This window comes from Pipistrellus kuhlii, unplaced genomic scaffold (genome assembly GCF_014108245.1).
Source record: "Pipistrellus kuhlii isolate mPipKuh1 unplaced genomic scaffold, mPipKuh1.p scaffold_m20_p_2, whole genome shotgun sequence".
NCBI lineage: Eukaryota > Metazoa > Chordata > Mammalia > Chiroptera > Vespertilionidae > Pipistrellus > Pipistrellus kuhlii.
Window position 1 is genome coordinate 3,631,206 of NW_023425515.1, and position 18,588 is coordinate 3,649,793.

An 18,588-nucleotide genomic window follows, 5' to 3' on the forward strand; every position below is an offset into this window, starting at 1 on the left:
TGGCCCCGTTCTGCAAGCATTTCTCAGGAACTGTGAAGTGTTTCTGAATTAGGAGTCTTTGAAGACAAATCCAGTCTCTTCTGTTTTATTATTCATCACACACATGAACAGTTCACTCAGAAAGAACTCATGTGCCTCTGTTTGGGATGTGCAGACATTTTTTTTTGTCTTCTAACAAAGCTCTTGGATGGAGACTTGGCAGAAATTCCAAAGCAATTTGATGTGGCTACAAATAATATGCTTTTAATTATCCATTAATATAGTAGCAAAATAATTTATGAATAAATCCTATATGAATAATTTATATTTGTACAACATAAATAAGAATCACAAATGAAATCTATACTAATACAAGGGTAATATGCAAATTGGTTGGGATGCCCTCATGCAACAACTGAACAGCAGGCTGCATGGGGCGACCAGGTTGGCAGAGGGGGCAGTGACGGGTGATCAGGCAGACAGGCAGAGGCCGTTAGGGATGATCAGGTAGGCAGGCCGGTGAGCAGTCAGCAGCCAACGGTCCTAGATTATGAGAGGGTACAGGCTTGGCTGAGGGGACACCCCCCCTCCCCCATGCACAAATTTTGTGCACTGGGCCTCTAGTAAATTAATAACTTGTTTAACCATTGTGGGGGCAGAAGCAGTGTGACCAGTGGGCTGACCCTGGACAGAAGCAGTGTGGGAGCATGGATAAGTCCCTGGTACACCCTGGACACTCACTTCCTCATTCTGAAAGGGGAAGGGCGGACACCTCATGCCCTAGATCAGCGGTTGCCAACCTTTCAGACCTCATGGACCACCAATGGTCTTCGGGCCACCAGTTGGTGACTACTGCCCTAGATAGTATGTGTGGGAGTGCTTTGTACAGTCTAAAGTAGCGGTCCCCAACCGGTGGTCCATGAGGTCCAAAAGGTTGGCGACCGCTGGCCTAAAGCATCACACACTTACTGGTAGCTGTCATTAACATAACCCATGAAATGCAATTGAGGAAGTAGACAGAGGCGTGAGGAATCTTGCTTTTGGCCTTGGAACCAAGGTCAAATGTTCTGTGTGTTTACCTGTATGGCACCTGGGCTAAAACCAACGAGCCCTGTGACAGAGAGTGAGTGTGCTCTGCTTTTCTGCAGGATACAAGACCCTGCTGAAAGGAATTTCTGGGAAATTCAACAGTGGGCAGCTGGTGGCCATCATGGGTCCTTCCGGGGCTGGGAAGTCCACGCTCATGAACATTCTGGCCGGATACAGGTGAGCACACCCTGCCCAGGAGAATGAGATCCCCGCCGTGTGTGGCCTGCGGCGGCATATGAGCAGGGAAGCCACCTCAGCCCATCCCATCCCTCCTGAAGGTTCTATACAGGCTCCAGCGAAGCCTGTGCTGATGCCCCAGAAGGCCTCAGGCAGTAGAGATGGGCAAGGTGAGGGATGGAGGGAGTGTGGCTGGTGGGACTGTGTCCCTTCCATTTCCAAAGTACACACGGGTGCCCACTTTGCCCACCATGAGTACCTGGCCCGGTGGAGGACTACACGCTTGGCTGAGTGGTCTCAGGCGCAGGCCTCCTCCTCTTTCAGCCACGTGAGCCCGGGGGCCCTGCTGTGCCCCAGGCCCTGAGGAACTGGTTCTGACATAGTGGCCACACCCCCGACTGCAGAGACCTGGCCTTTGGGGCAGTCACTGGCTATACACAGTGCTGCTGTTCAGAAGCCAACCCTAGAAATCCTCCCGAGAAGCCCTGGATGTCTCTCTGAGCTGTAGGAGCATCCATGCACATAGCTGCTTGCTGATGGGCATTTGCTACAAACGTGCCATCCCAGAGAGACTTCCCTCTGCCGCTGCCTTCTGTGCTGGGCATTTTCTCTGCAGTTCCTTCCTGCCAGTACTAGGCTGTCCCAGGTCTCTGTCCTTCCTGCCCCCACATCTCTGCAGCAAACTTTCCAGCCTGGAAGGTGCTGGGAGGGGCTGCCTCTCTCTCTCAGGCCGTGCCCTGCCCTGGAGGGGCAACAGGAGCAGAGGCCAGGCTGACCAGTCCTCTCCTGGCCTTGCAGGGAGACGGGCATGAAAGGGACCATCCTCACCAACGGCAAGCCCCGGGACCTGCGCAGCTTCCGGAAGGTGTCCTGTTACATCATGCAGGACCACATGCTGATGCCGCACCTCACCGTGCAGGAGGCCATGATGGTGAGCTGCCCCCTGTCCTCCGTGAGCGGAGCTCTGACACCAGCTGTTTGGACAGCTTTGTGGAAAGCAAACCTCTAGACCCTGGGTCCTCATAGACCCTGGATGGCCAAATCAAGGTGGAATTCCTGAGAAAGGTATTGACCCTACCGATGTGGTGGCCCTTTCCTAGGTGACCCCATTCCTAACCCCGTTAGGGCCAAGTTCCAGTCAGCCTGGTGCTGGAGTAGGTCTCTTCCTCCTCTGACTCACCGGGTGCTGCCCACCTTCTGGATCCCGGGCCCTGCACTTACAGAGCCCACAGTCCTCAGACATGAAATCCTGCAGAAGCATGGAGGGCAGCAGCCTCCAGAGTGAGCTGTTGGCCAGGGCATCCTGTACACTGGGGTCCAGAATGGCCTGGCCATCATGCTCTTTGAACAGACCAGGACCTCACCAAGTGCCAGGATTTTAAAAGGCCTCACCCACACCATCAGGGGTGGGTTATGCATCTTCATGGCTGCTTCCGACCCTCACAACCATAAGACTAACCAAGAAATGACACTTGGTGTCACCGGGCAAGCAGCTGGCCTGACTGAGCTGACCTAGGCCTGGCCCTGTCTGACTCCATGACTGAGGCCTCTTCTCCACTCTGCTCTGTTTCTCAGTCTGTCATCGATCCTCATGGCGACCTCACCAGCTCACTGGTGGGCAGGGTCTAACCTCATCATTGTGCCCGTGAGGAAACTGAGGTTCATTTCCTAAAGCCACAGAAGTCGCCAGGACAGAACCAAAGCTGAGCCTGGGCGTGGTGATGACTAGTCAGGGATTTCCCCGGTAGGGTCAGGGGGTCAGGGGCCCAGGGGGCCAGGGGGCCAGGGGGCCATGGGTGTGCTGGCCACCAGCATCTCAAACAAGACAACAACAACACCAGGGTCCTGATTTGTAAGCGCTTGCCAATCTATGTGGTGTAAATATTCCCAAATACTCCACGATGAGCAATGGATAGTTTTAAGCTATCAACGGTTTCACAGGTGGCTTGTGAAATTCCTAAATATGCACCACTGGTCTTCAAGCCCCCGAGGCCTTAGGGTTCCTTATCTCACAGTTGCCCACATCTAATTCCCCTCACAGACACCCTGCTGCAAATTCAACAGGGAGAACGGAAAGCACCCCAGACACGCACGGCTGTCCTAGACCCCGCCTCTGCTGAGCCAAGGGAGTGGGAAGCCACGACCTTCTCTGGGGGTTTTCCTGCAGCCACTAGGGCTCTGGCCTGTGGTGTGGCCTATGAGGTTTGCCCTGCCGAGGGCCATCTGTTCTGACTCCACCCTGTATCTATCCCTCGTCCCCTCCAGGTGTCCGCGCATCTGAAGCTCAAGGAGAAAGACGAGGGCAGAAAGGAGATGGTAAGTGTGTGCCATGGGGCCACAGGTGGTCCAGAAAGGGCATGAACTTGCATTTCGCAAACACACATGGGCGCGGGCGATGCTGGTTTGTGACTTACCTTCTGTGTGTAGGCGACGGTGTCACCTCAGGGTGCTGCGTTCTCGCTTGGCAGCCAGGACTGGCCGCTCTGCTGCCAGAGCCTTGACTCTCGTGTCCTGGCGCTGCCTTAGCAACAGCAAGGACGCAGCCTGAGCGCTCAGGTGGCCAGAGGGCCCAGCCTCGGTCAGCCCGGGCACGGCGTTTCTCTTAGTGCGGCACATGTTATAATAGTTGTTATAAAATATTAACAATGAAGGTGGTTAGTCACGCGTTTAAAAATAACCAGCCTCCACCCACACACCCTTGCAAGAAGACATTTGATTCTCACATGTTAATAACCAGCCTTTAAAAAGAATGAATTGACCAAGTTTCCAGGGTGAGCAGGCCATCTCATCCCTTTCATGGCTTTCTTCACTGCCCAGGGAACAGCGAGGGTGCTGGGTTAGCAGACCCGATGGGGACCACCGGGAAGCCCCACTGTGGGGGACGGGGGAGAGAAACCAATCCCAGGGAAACAGCTCCCCTCCTCTCCATCCTCCCTGAGCGCCGGTGGGATGCTCAGTATAGCATTTGGGGAAGTTCCGCCTATTATATACCATGTTGTCTGCTAAGGCCCTACAGGACCACAGCCCAACAGGGGAGGAGTAGGAGGCCCCTTCAGCCCCATGGTGTAACCTCCGCCACCGCCAGCCCCACTCTGGGCTTCCTCCGAACGGTGGGGAGGGAAGGCCGGGCCCCCTGCCTCTGGGCAGCGGAGGCGGAGTTAGAGGCTGCCTTTGGTGTGTCTGAGCTGCCGACAGGCGCAGCCCATGAATAAGTAGGCCATGGAGCTCTTCCCTCCAGCCTGGCCCGCAGGGACCCGCCTGCCATAGGGAGGAGGCACTGGGAGGAGAGGCAGCCTCTGCTGACCAGCTGGGAGCACCCTCGTGCTCCTCAGCTGACTTTCTATATCGAGGAGCACAGTCTGCCTCCCTTCGGCGTCCCGCACCTGCTCTGTCTGTTACATCTTGACCCTCAGAGGCAGCTCCTAGCCTCATCCCGGCGGCCGGCACCCTCTAAGCCAGCCTCACACGGCCCCGAAGGCAGGTGGGACCTGGCCTTCTGTCCCTGTTGCTGACGGATGCCCAGAGCGCAGGGACAGTGGGGTCTGGGGGGAAAGGCCACCGGAACCCTCTCTGTCTGCTCGGGCAGAAAGGACAGGCGCCTATGGCTTTCTTGGGGGGAATGGAGGGGAGGGGACCTCAGTATAGAATGTGGGGAAGTTCCGCCTATTATACACCATATTGTCTTCTAAGGCCCCTGTGGGACCACAGCCCAGCTGGGGAGGAGTAGGGGGGCCTTTCCGAGCGCTTGTCCTCCATGTCCCTGGCCCAACATGGGCCAGAGCAGATCCTCATGCTTGGGCCATGCACACGTTTACATTCGGCTGCGTTTACATGCATTGGAGGGGTGGGGGGGAGCGTACCCTGGACCGTGTGGCTGCATCATCCCCAGGGAGTGAGGGCCTCGCCCTTCTCCTCAGATCCCGCTGCTGCCGGATTAGCCAAGGCAGAGAGCCGCCTCTGCAGGGCCCACGGGTGTGCTTGGGCCCACCACACGTTTCTCACCAGGAGGCCAGGCCAGGCCGCCCATCACCCTCCTGGTCCCAGCCACACGCAGGGCCACGCCCACAGCCATCCTCTGGGGCAGCGGGTGGTTACTCTAAGAACGAGAAGCCGTCCCGTGCCCTGACTCACTTCCTCCGGCTCCCGGCGTGGAACACAATAGACGGGACGTCCTGGCGGAGAGGAAGGTGCCATCCGGCCCTTTCCCAGAAAGCAGCCTCGGCCTCAGAGCCTCCGGGAGGGGCCTTCCTCCGGAGCCAGTCCCAGGGCAGAGGTTGTTCTCTGAGTGGTTCTGAAGTAGAACTAACCTGCGGAGGGTCGCTCTCGGGAGCCCACTGAGAAATCTGAATGGGCGGGAGCCCACTGGATGGGTGGGAGAAGGGAAGGCACCAGCATTTGCCTCTCCACTTTCAGCCTCCCCCCCCCACTTTCAGCCTCCCCCCACTTTCAGCCTCTCCCCCACTCCCAGCCTCCCCTCCACTCCCAGCCTCCCCTCCACTCCCAGCCTCCCCTCCACTCCCAGCCTCCCTCCCCCTTCCAACCTCTCCTCCACCTCCAGCGTCCCCTCCACCTCCAGCATCTGCTCCACAGGGGCTGAGGGACACTTGGCCAGAGTAGTGAGCCTTCAAGGAAACAGATGGACGGGCACAGGGCATGTGCCATGTCTGTGATGCCCCAAAGGGAGCCTAGAATGACAGTGTGACTCCTCTGCTGTGACGTTGGCCTGTGGTCCTGCCTGCCCAGGGTGGACGTGTGCCCGGAAGAGCCGCCGCACCGGCCCCACGCCGATAGCCTTTTCTAGAGGGTGACCTCGCTGACCTTAGTTCTGGGTTGGTGTCCCCCAAAGGCCCGGCATTCTAGAGGAGGCAGAGGAGTGGGGCTTAGGAGTCAACGAGAGAGAGGATGAGCAGGATTCGAACCCAGGCCTGTCTGACCACCTGCTTCCCAGCCCATGGAGCTGAGGTGTCCTGCCACTTCCTGTCACCTAAGCCTAACTCTGACTGTGCGTAAGTGACAGTGCCAGTCCCTTCTCCTGTGCATGACCTCATCCCCAGAGAAGCTGCTGGGCTGGGTCCGCCCAGATGGACCCAGGAACCACCCTGGGCGGGGACGATGGCTGCACATTCAGGTGGGACCCTGGGAGGTGAGCCTGCTGAGGAGGCCGGGAGGCCGATAGCTGACCTTTGAGAAGATGCGGGGCCAAAATTGGCCCTGCTGTCTGCCTCTCAGCCTGCTCACCCTCTGTTCCCTGATTGAGCCAATGTGAATCAGTAATCCCATCTGACAGGAGGGCTCAGCCACAGTACACTGTTTGTGTCTCAGTGGGCCCGAGTCTCAGGGGGACAGAGGGACTGCTGGGGAGGGACTGGCTGCCTCAAGCCGTTTTATCGTCTTGCTGCCCCTTCAGAGACATTGTTTTCCTATTGACAAGGGCCAAGGGCGCTCCATCCCATCTCTCTGAGAGGCTGACCTGGGTGGTGTGTCTACAGCAGCTGCCATCAACTAAATGTTCACGCCTGCCAAGCCCTTTCACTCATTACCTCATTTCCCCGCCTTGGTGGCCACCCACGTGTCCGCCAGTCTACCTTTCCACAGATGCTCACTGGGCCCCTCCCTGACCAGGCCCTGAGCCAGGCTGACAGGTGAAGGTCAGGACAGGGGGCAGGACAGGGACCCTGTCCAGGCAGGTCTGGCTTTACCACTGCTTCAGCCTCCCAGGCCGAAATGAGGACCTTGGACTTGGACAAGGCAGCCTGGGATGGGTGCTGCATGGGTCGGTGTGTGCTGGGAGTGGGTGGGGGAGGCAGCAGGCGTCCACGTGGTGCTGGAGGTGGCGATGTGTGGTGGAAGGCCGCTGATGGCTGCTCTGGCTCTGCTCCTCCCTCCAGGTCAAGGAGATCCTGACGGCTCTGGGCTTGCTGTCTTGTGCCAACACGCGGACCGCAAGTCTCTCAGGCGGGCAGCGCAAGCGCCTGGCCATCGGTCTGGAGCTGGTGAACAACCCTCCCGTCATGTTCTTTGATGAGCCAACCAGGTACTCAGGAGCAGTGCAGGGGAGACCCCCTGACCTCTGGGCCCGCAGATTTTAGGGGGGGCCCTACTGTAGCTTCAGAAGTGGGAGGTGTGTGTCCTGCCTGCCCCATCTTGTTCTCCTATTTTGGGGTCCCAGGGCAGAGGCCTTACTTGCCCCCACTCTCCCTGTCTGAGACTAAGAGACACCCATGGGCTTGGACTTGCACACGGACCCACCCTGTGCACGTTGAATGTGGGCATGGTTTGGGGCGGCGGGGGCGGGTTCCTGCAAACGTCTCATGGTGCCCCTTGCCTTGCAGCGGCCTGGACAGCTCGTCCTGCTTCCAGGTGGTCTCCCTGATGAAAGGGCTGGCGCAAGGAGGGAGGTCCATCATCTGCACCATCCACCAGCCCAGCGCCAAGCTCTTTGAGCTGTTCGACCAGGTACACAGACCCCGCTGGGATCAGCCCCGGGAACCTGAATTCTGGTACTCAGCTTCCCCTTAGTTCTCGGGGTTGTCTTCAGTGTTGAGCGGCCTTAGTGTTACGTTTCATGAGATGTAGGAACCATGAGCCACTAAGGAAGGGGTAGAAGGGCTGGCCAGTGTCTGCGCTGGGCTCTTGTGTGGCCATGGGGACTTGCTGAGTCCCTGTAGCCATTGCCGAGTCTTCAGGTTGCAATGGGGAAATACCCGTTTTACTGAATTAAGTGACAGATTACTTTATTTGTACAGACAGTCATTGGGTTATGTCGAGCTCAACAGACTTCATTTTGTTATTACGTCACCATCTTCCATTTATTTATTTTTTAAAAAGTTCTGTCATTTCAACCTATGAATATATGTACTTTATGTTTTTTTATTATTTTTTACTACAAGTAAAGGTCAGGAATTGTTATTTTATTTTATTATTATTTTATTTATTATTATTTTTTTTTTTTACTGTTTCACTTCATCACTACTGAATATGTGCTCCATGTGAGTGACGTAGGTGCTTGTGTAGGTGGGTTCCTGACACAACCCAAGGACTGACTGTATAATATATTTTATAAATCTTAGGTTTTGATAATATGAGAGAGAGAAAAAATCCCAAGGGTTGAAATGTGTAAGCTCATGAATCTTTCCCAAGCAGGTGGTTAGTTAGTTAGTTAGTTAGTTATTTAGTGTGCAAAAACAATGTAAGAAAATAACTCAGGGCCTCATAATAGCCTCAGTTTTCCCTGACTCACCATGAATTTCCCTGTGAACTTCAACAGAGTCTGAAGGAGAGAGAGAGAGAGAGAGAGAGAGAGAGAGAGAGAGAGAGAGAGAGAGAGAGAGAGAGAGAGAATAGGTTTATAGATAGGTGATAGATAGATAGATAGATAGATAAGATTTGGTTAAGTGAATGGATGGAGGGTGAATGGGTAGATGGATGGATGAGTGGGTGATATAGATGGGGGGATAGGCAGATGAATATATGGATAGAGGAATGGAAGGATGAAAGGGTAGATGGATGGGTAGGTTGGTGGAGGGTGGGTTGGTGGATGGGTGGGTGGGTGAATGAATGGGCAGGTGGATGGATAGAAAGGTGCAAGGGTGGGTTGGTGGATGGATGGATGGATGGATGGATGGATATGTGGATGGGTGGTAGGTGGATGTAGGAGTGGAGGTGAAAAGGTGGTGGATGGTGGATGGATGGTGGATTGATGGATGGACTGGTGGGTGGGTGGATGGGTGGTGGATGGATGGGGGAGTGGAGGTGTGGTTGAGTAGGTGGTGGGTGGGTGGATAAATGTTGAGAGCATGAGGGCAGACAGGGTTGATGTTTACCTATCCTTGCTTTTTTCCAGCTTTATGTTCTTAGTCAAGGACAGTGTGTGTACCGGGGAAAAGTCTTGAGTCTTGTCCCATACTTGAGGGAATTAGGTCTGAACTGTCCAACCTACCACAACCCAGCTGATTTCAGTAAGTATAACCTTGACTGGGAAGGAAAAGAAAGGGTTTTTTGTTTGTTTGTTTGTTTGTTTGTTTGTTTGCCACTCCTGGTGGATTTTCACTTTACCAGGGGCCCTCGGTCAGGGCTTCGTGAATAGTCCACAGATGGCTTAAGTGCCATCATCCCATGGTGGAACTTTAAAGGACAGAGAAAAAGAGGTTGTTTTCCCTCCAGACAAAATGACCAAAAAAAAGGAGGGGGCGGGAAGCTGTTGTTAGGAGCAATATTTTCTAACATCTCTTGTGTTAGTCCCAGGTTAAAGGAAGTTCTTTCTAACAAGAAATAACCTTGTGGCCCCATCACTCCAATCTCTGACTCTGCTTTCATGTGGCTTTTTTTGCTGTGTGTCTCTGTTGTTGGGTTCAGGGCCCATCCTAACTCCAGATCCATCCTATGGGTCTTTCACCTCAAGACCCATAACCACTTACATCTGCAAAAACACATTTGTCAACTATGTCATATTCTGCGGTTCCAGGTGGACGTGACTATTTGGGGTATGCTATTCCACCCACTGCAACCCTCCTGGTCATCAGCACTTCTCATTCAATTGCTTTTCTTTCAAACATCTGGCCACACTCCCAGGATTTCGTACTTCCTACAGCATCATCTCTCAAGTTATGTTCCATAAGACACTGTTTCTGGGAAATACTTCTTTTCTTGAGCGAGAGTGTGGGAAAGGGAACGTGAAGGGAACAGCCAGCTTTGCTTAAAGGCAGTGGGACCAAGTCTGGTTTATAGTCACAAGAGAGAAGCATGGTTGGGGAAAGGTGTGCTGATTAGGGGAGGATGGTGAGGTCCAAGGCCTGCAAAGAGGTGAGAAACTAGATGGACAGGAAGAGAAATAGGGTCCATGCAACCTCTGGGAAGTTCTAGAAATGTCAGGGCATGGCTTCTCTCTCCTCCACGTCACCCAGAGGGAGGACTGGAGTGCACAGAGAATGGCGTTTAGCGAGGGGTGGGTGTGAGTGACCAGCAGAGCACACAGTGCTGAGCCCATGTGGCCTCCTTGATGAAAATGGGCCATCGCATCCTGGTTTATGAAAGGTGAGGCAGATGGTCCCAGACCTCAATGACCCCAGGGTGCCAAGCACTCCTCAGGCCCTGCCCACCCCTTTTTCCACGGTCCCACTGAACCGTCACAGCTCTCATCACTCATGGCCAATCCCACGTGCACAATGCAAGCTCTCTAAACAGAAATCCTGTACTATCTAACTCATCTTCCAGCTCTACTCTAACGCTTGGATGCCCGTAGGAGGCATTCAATAACTCTGGATAGATGCCTAAGTTCATAGAGAATGAGCTAATTATTTTCATTCCCAGGCTCCTGACATGAGACATGACCTTGCTGGGGGTTTAGAGCTGAAAGAACATTGGTAGCTACATGATTTGACCATATGACAGTGATCATGCCCTTGTATACAATCAGTTAAAAATATTCCTGCTGGATTCATGGCTATGTAGTTGCAAAAACGAATGAGGCCCACAGTTCACATTGGCGGTCTCAGGCCGTGATCGCAGGTTTGGCTGACACGCCCGTGTCTCATGCAGTCATGGAGGTGGCGTCCGGTGAGTACGGCGATCAGAACGGCCGCCTGGTGAGAGCCGTTGATGAGGGCCTGTGCGACGCTGACTGCAGGAAAGAGCCTCCTGCGGGGGATGGCGAGGTGAACCCCTTCCTCCAGCACCAGCCCTCTGAAGAGGTAAAGCCAGCCAAAGGATGGAAGGGGCGGAGAAAGGTAACTCCACCCCCAGCCCGGGAGAGCCCTCATTGCATTTTGCTCCTTGCGGCTCGTTGCTCTTCCTTAGCCTTGAGGAACTGGGTCATGGGGTTGGGGGTCTCACCTTCTCTCCCTTCTTGGTGTGTCCTCAGAATTCCACTTCCACGGAAAGCTGCCACAGCGTCTCCGCCAACTGCCTCACCCAGTTCTTCATCCTCTTCAAGAGGGCCCTATTGACTACCGTGAGGGATTCGGTAAGCATGTCTACAGTCGCCTCTGGTGGCCAAGGAAGCTGCCGGCATTTCCGGTGTATCTGTCCTGACTGCCTTCCCTCTATTTGCATCAGTCAGCATTCACTCTGCGATGCTGCTGTAACAAACACTCCCTCATATGCCAGCGACTCTGACAGTAAATATTTGTGTTACCGGTTGGTTGGCTGAGCATTATAACTCTGCCCCCTGTTTCTTCTCATCCTGGGACTCAGAATGGAAGGACAGATCTTTTCTAGAATGTGACAGAGGGAAAGTGCAAGGGAGAAATCAAATGTAAAACTTCTGGTGGCAACTTGTCACTTGTGCTCACATTCCTCTGGCCAAAGCAAGTCATATGGCCATGCATGTCGTCAGAGAGTGCACTTCTTCCTCAGGAAAGCACAGCAATGCATAGGGCACTGGGGCTGTGTGGAGGCTTATTGGGAAGGAGGTGTTGAATGGTTGAGAAGCAGACTAACATCCACCTTTAAGGTGGACAACCTGACAGCCTGTTGTCAGGGTCCGGCTCCGGTGCTCAGTGGGCCCTGGGACCTAGTTTGAAAAATGGAAGGGCTTATAGCAACCCATGTCACAGCTCTTCAAGGGTGGCCTCTGATATATTCATCCTTGGTTCCTTTCTCCACCATCGCTGTCACTTGTCCTCTCCTCTGAAGGCAGACTGACCTTGCTTGCAAGTTTTGAGCAAATCTGTTTTAACAGCAATAAAAGGCTGCCTCCCTTATGCATGTGTGTGAGTTGGTTTAGGGTTGGAGGTTGGTTTTTATGGAGGAAAAGGGCGGCATGAAGCATGAGATCTGCCATGGACCAGGTCTCCAGAGGCCTTGGACCTGTTGTTCCGTCTCTGCCCCATCCCCCACTTCCAGGCGAGTGAGTAACAGCCAGGTCTGCCCCCAGGTCTTGATGCACCTCCGAGTCACCTCGCATATTGCCATTGGCCTCCTCATCGGCCTGCTCTACTTGGGGATCGGGAACGAAGCCAAGAAGGTCATGAGCAACTCCGGCTTCCTCTTCTTCTCCATGCTGTTCCTCATGTTCGCGGCCCTCATGCCCACCGTGCTCACGTGTGAGTGCCTGACGGGCCACAGACCCTCCTCTCCTTCCTCATCTGTCATTCCAACCCCCAAACTGGGCACCGAGGTCATGGCTTGGCCAAGAAGGGAGTTTTCTGAACATATGTCTTGCTCTTAAAAGATATTTGAGGCCTAATGCATGAAATTCATGCATGGAGGGGGTATGGTGTCCCTCAGCCTAGCCTGCACCCTCTCCACATGGGGGCAGCCATCTTTGACCATATGGGGGTGGCCATCTTGTGCATTGGAGTGACAGTCAATTTGCATATTACTCTTTTATTAGTTAGGGTAATATTCTTTGTAGACAGATGCAGGTATTGTTGTATTTTCTGTTAGACAAGAAAATGCAGAGCCTGTTTAAGCCACAGGATGGAAGGCTTTCACAGGGAGGAAGGCTGATGGGAGAGATTTCTAAAGAGGTTTTCTAATCAGGAGATTAGACAGCCCCGATCCAGCCAAGTTTGGAAGGGGACGAAGCCATTCTGGATAGATTTCCATGCAAGTCTAGGTTGCTTGCAGAGTCACGTGGGGCTGACAGTGCAGACAGCCTTGCTTCTGCAGGATGCCAGCATGAAGCTCCTCCCTCAATTGCCTGGAATTTCCAAGACCTCACACGCGGTCTTGTCCGTGGGAAGGAATCACATTGTCACAGTTAATGAGTGAGAATCAGTTGAGCGATAAGTGTTTTATTAATCGCTAAAATAACACTCCTATTTATTATTGCATGGATATCCTCCCCGCGATGAGTCCTCGGGTTATGAAAATGGATGGCGGTTTTCCTAGGCTAGTGAATCGGTCCTTATCTTCCCACCCAAACCCTGAGCACCGGGATGTTGAAAGGCCCACGTCTCGGCACAGGCCGGGTTGTCGAGCCAGCCTTTGGCACGCTGGGTATGTCTGCTTGACGCCTCCTCCGTTTTCCTGCCGCCTAGTTCCCCTGGAGATGGGCGTGTTTCTGCGGGAGCACCTGAATTACTGGTACAGCCTGAAGGCCTACTACCTGGCCAAGACGCTGGCCGACGTGCCCTTCCAGGTACGTCTGGGAAGGGGTGTGCTGGCGGAGGGGCAGGAACTCGCCTCGGACCCTGCAGACCCGGGTGGGAGATGGCGAGTTCCACGAGAGGCTGATGGACCCTATGTTCCCAGATCATGTTCCCGGTGGCCTACTGCAGCATCGTGTACTGGATGACCGCGCAGCCAACCGACGCCGTGCGGTTCGTCCTGTTCGCTGCGCTGGGCACCATGACGTCCCTGGTGGCGCAGTCCCTGGGCCTCCTGATTGGAGCTGCCACATCCCTGCAGGTACCAGCCAAGGAGATGCCTCCCTGCCGCCCTGGGGGACTCAGCACGGCCTGCTGCTCCTCCTAATCCTGCCCTAACTTCCTAGATCAGCTTCTCCAGGCCAGGGTTTGGGTCAGGATGCAGTGTCCTGGCTGGTCACTATTGGCACCTCGACAGCAGCAGGTGCCCGGATGTGGCGCTTAGTGTATGCCAGTGCTGTGCTCAGCGCTTTCCACATAATAGCTCATTTAGTCCCCAGCACACCCCTGAATTAGATGCTGTGCTATCCCCATCTTACAGGTGCAAACACTGAGGCCCAGAGAGGCAATGCGATTTGGTGGGGGTCACACAGCTGGCTCAGAGGTCAAGCTCTTGATGCCTGGCTTTTGTTGCCTCAGGGGATCCACTGGCCCATCCCTCCAGCCTCCTCCATTGCACCCCACATTCCCACCCCATCTGAGTCCCTCCACGTGCCCCTTCCAGACTCCTGGTCCCACCCCCACACAAACACATGTGCATTTGCCGTTTCTGCACCACGTGACTTCAGGAAGGTCAGGCCAGGCCTTTCCTTCACAGCTAAGCCGGAACTAGGGTAAATCTCGCACCAAGAGCCGGCTGCTCACTCCCCAAACCAGACGCTTCTCCATGCCATCTGGCCCGTGATGACCCATCCTGAAAACCGGTCCTTTCTTAGCGGTCCCGGGGACTGTCCAGGAATATGTCCTCCAGGGGCCACCTGCAGAGGCAGTTGAGCGGGACTGTAAGTTCTCTCTGTGTCCCCCCAGGTGGCAATCTTCGTGGGCCCCATGACAACCATCCCCATCCTCCTCTTCTCAGGATTCTTCGTCAGCCTTGGCACTATCCCAACCTACTTGCAGTGGATGTCCTACATCTCCTACGTCAGGTAGCGTGTGTGCGTGCGTGCGTGTGTGCGTGTGTGTGTGTGTGTATGTGCGTGTGTGTGCATGTGTGCGTGTGTGTGTGTGTGTGTGTGTGCGTGTGCATGTGCGTGTGTGATGGTCGTGGTGGGGGGGACCCTGTATAACTTGGGGCCTTCACAGTGACAGAGGGAAGTCTGCAGATGCTCACCAAAGCCACATCTTGGCTGTCAGCTAAATGCCGACACCATTCCTTTATCACGGTCGCAGAGGATCAGTGCAGTTAGTTTTGTCCTGGTTTTGTGTGTCCCGCCCTCACCAACACACACAACGAGGGTAAAATAAGTACTAGCCGCTCGTACCCTGAGGAGCCCAGGTGGGCCCGTTGTCTGGCCCTTTGGAGATCTGCCTGGAGAGAGGGGTGGCGGGGGCGTTCCCACCTTTAGGTACTTCATTCCTCTCTGAAATAAACACATTCCTGAATATAATAAATCCTAATAAGAAATCTGGTGGAATATTTAGAAAAAAACAATAACAAAAAAACAACAGTGTGGCTCAGGGGTTGAGCATTGACCTATGAACCAGGAGGTCACAGTTTGATTCCCAGTCAGGGCACAGGCCCGGATTGTGGGCTCGATCCCCAGTAGGGGAGGCAGCTGATCAATGATTCTCTCTCACCATTGATGCTTCTATCCCCCTCTCCTTTCTTCTGTGAGATCAGTAAAAATATATTAAATTAAGAGTCCTCTTCCCTCTGTCACTGTGAAAAAAAAAAAAAAAAGGAATCCAGTGGGAAGTGGGTCATGACTAAAACACCCTAACACCTTTGGACACGAGTATTCTGGTGCATGGGCGCTGGGTCCAGCTGCCTGCTCCGCGCCCAGGGGCCGTCTGGCACGTAGGCCTGCGGGCTGCACTTGTCTCCAGTGCTTTTTGATTTGGTGACACGCAGATCCCACCTCGGAGCAAGCTTTTCTTTCCTAGGATGTCAGGTCAGACCAGGTGTTTTGTTCTGGAAACAAAGCCCTTGTCCAGAGTTTCAGCAGCTTGTGCGTGTGCCAACGCCGGGAAACCCTACCCCGTGCCTTTCTCCCCAGAGTTAGCGTTTTCCTTCCGACAATGTAGGGCTGGCGGGGCACCGTGGAGGGGGCAGAGCGTGTTTTGTTAGGTGCTGCTTGGAAGGCTCCCAGACATTCTATTATATCAAACTTTTATTTTTTAAAATATATTTTTATTGATTTTTTTTTTTTTTTTAACGGAGAGGAAGGGAGAGAGATAGAGTCAGAAACATTAATGAGAGAGAAACATCGTTCAGCTGCCTCCTGCAACACACCCACACACACCCCTACTGGGGATGTGCCCACAACCGAGGCACATGCCCTTGACCGAAATCAAACCTGGGACCCTTCAGTCTGCAGGTTGACACTCTATCCATGGAGCCAAACCAGTTAGGGCTATATCAAACTTTTTAAAAGTATGTACCAACAGAAGTAATCCGAGTGGATTTCAATTCATTTCCCTGATCGAATCCCTACGATTAGTTTCGTTTGGAGGAAATGAAACGGGAAAAACGTAGTGAAGCTGCCTGTGCGATCATCTCAGGGATGCTGGGAGATTAGGAAGTATTTTGTGGGGCGAGGGAGGGGAGAGGAGCCGACTGGGACCTCGGGGAAGGTGAAGGGTACTTTGCCCTGGGCACACGGAGGCAGAGTCAGGGACGATGGTGAGGGCGTCTGGTGGCCTGGACAGAGCCTTCCCCACACCGGCGCTTTCCCCCGCAGGTACGGGTTCGAGGGGGTCATGCTGTCCATCTACGGCATGGACCGTGCGGACCTGCACTGCGACGTCGAGGAGACCTGCCACTTCCAGAAGTCGGAGGCCATCCTGCGGGAGCTGGACGTGGAGAACGCCAAGCTCTACATGGACTTCATCGTCCTGGGCATCTTTTTCATCTTGCTGCGCATCATCGCCTACTTCGTCCTGAGGTACAAAATCCGGGCCGAGAGGTAGAGCTCCCGACTGCCGGCAGACAGGAGCGTCGGACACCGCCGCCAGGGCAGCTGGCAGGATCCTGGCGGCCAGCCTGTGCCCGAGGACCCGGGATGACTATGACCCGGCCCCTGGCCACCACGTCTGGCTCTGTGGGTGCCACGCGCTGGACAGCTCTGCCCTGGGGGACAGGTCTTCTCTCCATTACCCTTCCCAGCTTTACCTAGGAAGAAGATGTAGAAAGGATAATTTTTCATGTGCAGAATGTAAAACGCCCACTTCCGGGCCAGCGTGGCGACCCGCAGCAGAGCTGGTGACGAGGCGTCCCTGGCCACACCTTCCTCAGGGCCAGGTAGCTTTGGCCCCTGGCGGGGGCCGCAAGCAGCCCCCATGACCTGATCACACCGCACAGGAGGTGTCCTGGGAGCGAGGCGGAGAGGACACTGGTTCTGTTTTATGACCTGTTTTTCATAGTTTTCCTGTTTCTACAGTGTGTCTCTTTTTCCAACGGGAAGTCGCTTCCCAAGCCAAAGGCCTGTGAATGTCGTTCATTTTAAGAAGCGGAGTCTCTTCCGCCCTGTGGGGAAGTGCTGTGCAGGGTGACCCGACTTCGCTGACAGACAGAACCCGGGAAAGGTGCAGGGGCAGGCCCCCCGTGGAGAGCCTGGGGAACTGTATGCGCGAAGCTGGGCGGACGTTTTTAAAAGTTACCCAAAGAGTGGGAAGGCGAAGTTGGCCAACTCTCCCCCAGTCTTCTGTTTCCCCCGTGCTTCTTATTTTAAGCAAAATATATTGTTTCTTTCCTCCTAGCTTTCTGAGCACTTTAATTTTTGGTTGTGGTTAATCCTCACCCGAGGATATCTTTCCACTGATTTTCAGAGAGAGTGAAAGGAAGAGGGAGAGACAGAGAGAGAGAGAAACATCGATGTGAGAGAGACACATCGATGGGTGGCCTCCCACACACATCCCAGCCAGGGCCTGGCATTGAGTCTGCAACTGAGGTGCATGCCCTTGATCAGTCGACGGGCCAACGCTCTAGCCACTGAGCCAAACCAGCTGGGGCTGAGCACCTTAATTTTGCCTAAAATATTCTAGGAGACCCACCTGTTGAGTTTTTACAAGCATTTTCCCTTTCTTCATCTATCACATCAACTACCTCCACTGAAGCTGGGCTGAGGGACACCCAGGGGTGAACACTGAGAGATCCCGGGTGCAAATGTGAAAGATAAGAGCTGACTGCCTGAGATGGAAGCTGCTGAGACCCCATTAGAACCCAAGGCCCTTGCAGGCCCCCGGATTCTGAGTGTGGCCCGGTGATTCTGGTGGCAGCTCGGCCGTACCACCCTGTCAGTGTTTGGTTTGTGCAGCCGTCTTCCCAGTGACGTCACCAGACGCGTCGATCTCTCTAGGGCAGGAGCCGTGGTATCTGCAGGGCGACAGCCTTTGGCTCCCTGCCAGAGCTCCCGGGTGCCTGTCCGCCCCAGCAGTGTAGTATCCACAGGGTACGAGGTGCCTCTGGCCAAACAGGGTCTGAAGGAAAATGGCGTTGCTTTCCCTTTAAGACCATCACTGTCCCAGAATCAGGGTCCCCTGACGAGAGATTGTACGTTTGTGGGCAAAAGACGCATGAACCCCTCGGACCCTCAGTGTCCTCTTCTGGACCCTCAATGTCCTCTTCTGGACCAGCACTAGCTGGTCTTCAAGGCCACTTCAGCTCAGAGATCCCTCGGTTCTGTCCCCCAACGCGTATTGCCCACTTTGAGAATGAGGAGAGTTCAGTTTTTACCTGCACACGGATTTGATTTGTCGATGCTTAGGGACCTCCTTTCCACCGGTAGACCCTTTTTAGTAAATGAACACAAATCCAGGGGTACTATCGTATAATTTTAAACCCACCTGTCCCACACACATAGAGCAGCATTGCCTCCCAGGCCATGCTACTCAACCAGGGTCAAACTCGGCCTCTGCACCAAGACAGATTAGCCCGTGAGACACCACACACAGGAAGATGCGCCCAGGGACAGCTTTGCGGGGCACAGAGTTGGGGAGAGGAGAGAGTCCTCAGTCTCACCCCAGAATCTCATCAGGTGAGGTCAGTGTTCCAAGGCCTCTTCCCCTCCACGTCAGCCCCTGGGCTGTGGCTCGG

At 54.3% G+C, this 18,588-nt stretch overlaps 1 protein-coding gene across 6 annotated transcripts in view; it reads left to right on the plus strand.

Moving 5' to 3' along the window:
- ABCG1 (ATP binding cassette subfamily G member 1) overlaps positions 1 to 17,251 on the plus strand; it is a 45,851-nt gene extending 28,600 nt beyond the window's left edge. For 2 of the 6 annotated variants that reach the window (XM_036445286.2, XM_036445288.2), the window contains 13 exons: positions 1,128 to 1,245; positions 2,044 to 2,176; positions 3,511 to 3,561; positions 7,134 to 7,279; positions 7,578 to 7,701; positions 9,089 to 9,203; positions 10,783 to 10,970; positions 11,105 to 11,206; positions 12,119 to 12,287; positions 13,227 to 13,327; positions 13,441 to 13,596; positions 14,361 to 14,479; positions 16,235 to 17,251. In XM_036445286.2, coding sequence (XP_036301179.1) covers positions 1,128 to 1,245; positions 2,044 to 2,176; positions 3,511 to 3,561; positions 7,134 to 7,279; positions 7,578 to 7,701; positions 9,089 to 9,203; positions 10,783 to 10,970; positions 11,105 to 11,206; positions 12,119 to 12,287; positions 13,227 to 13,327; positions 13,441 to 13,596; positions 14,361 to 14,479; positions 16,235 to 16,463 — 1,751 coding nt within the window. In that variant the 3' untranslated portion in view covers positions 16,464 to 17,251. Of the gene's footprint in view, positions 1 to 1,127; positions 1,246 to 2,043; positions 2,177 to 3,510; positions 3,562 to 7,133; positions 7,280 to 7,577; positions 7,702 to 9,088; positions 9,204 to 10,782; positions 10,971 to 11,104; positions 11,207 to 12,118; positions 12,288 to 13,226; positions 13,328 to 13,440; positions 13,597 to 14,151; positions 14,295 to 14,360; positions 14,480 to 16,234 lie in introns of those variants that run through there. The other 4 variants (XM_036445287.2, XM_036445289.2, XM_045585264.1 and 1 more) reach the window with 3 other exon arrangements.
- Positions 17,252 to 18,588: the final 1,337 nt, after the last annotated feature.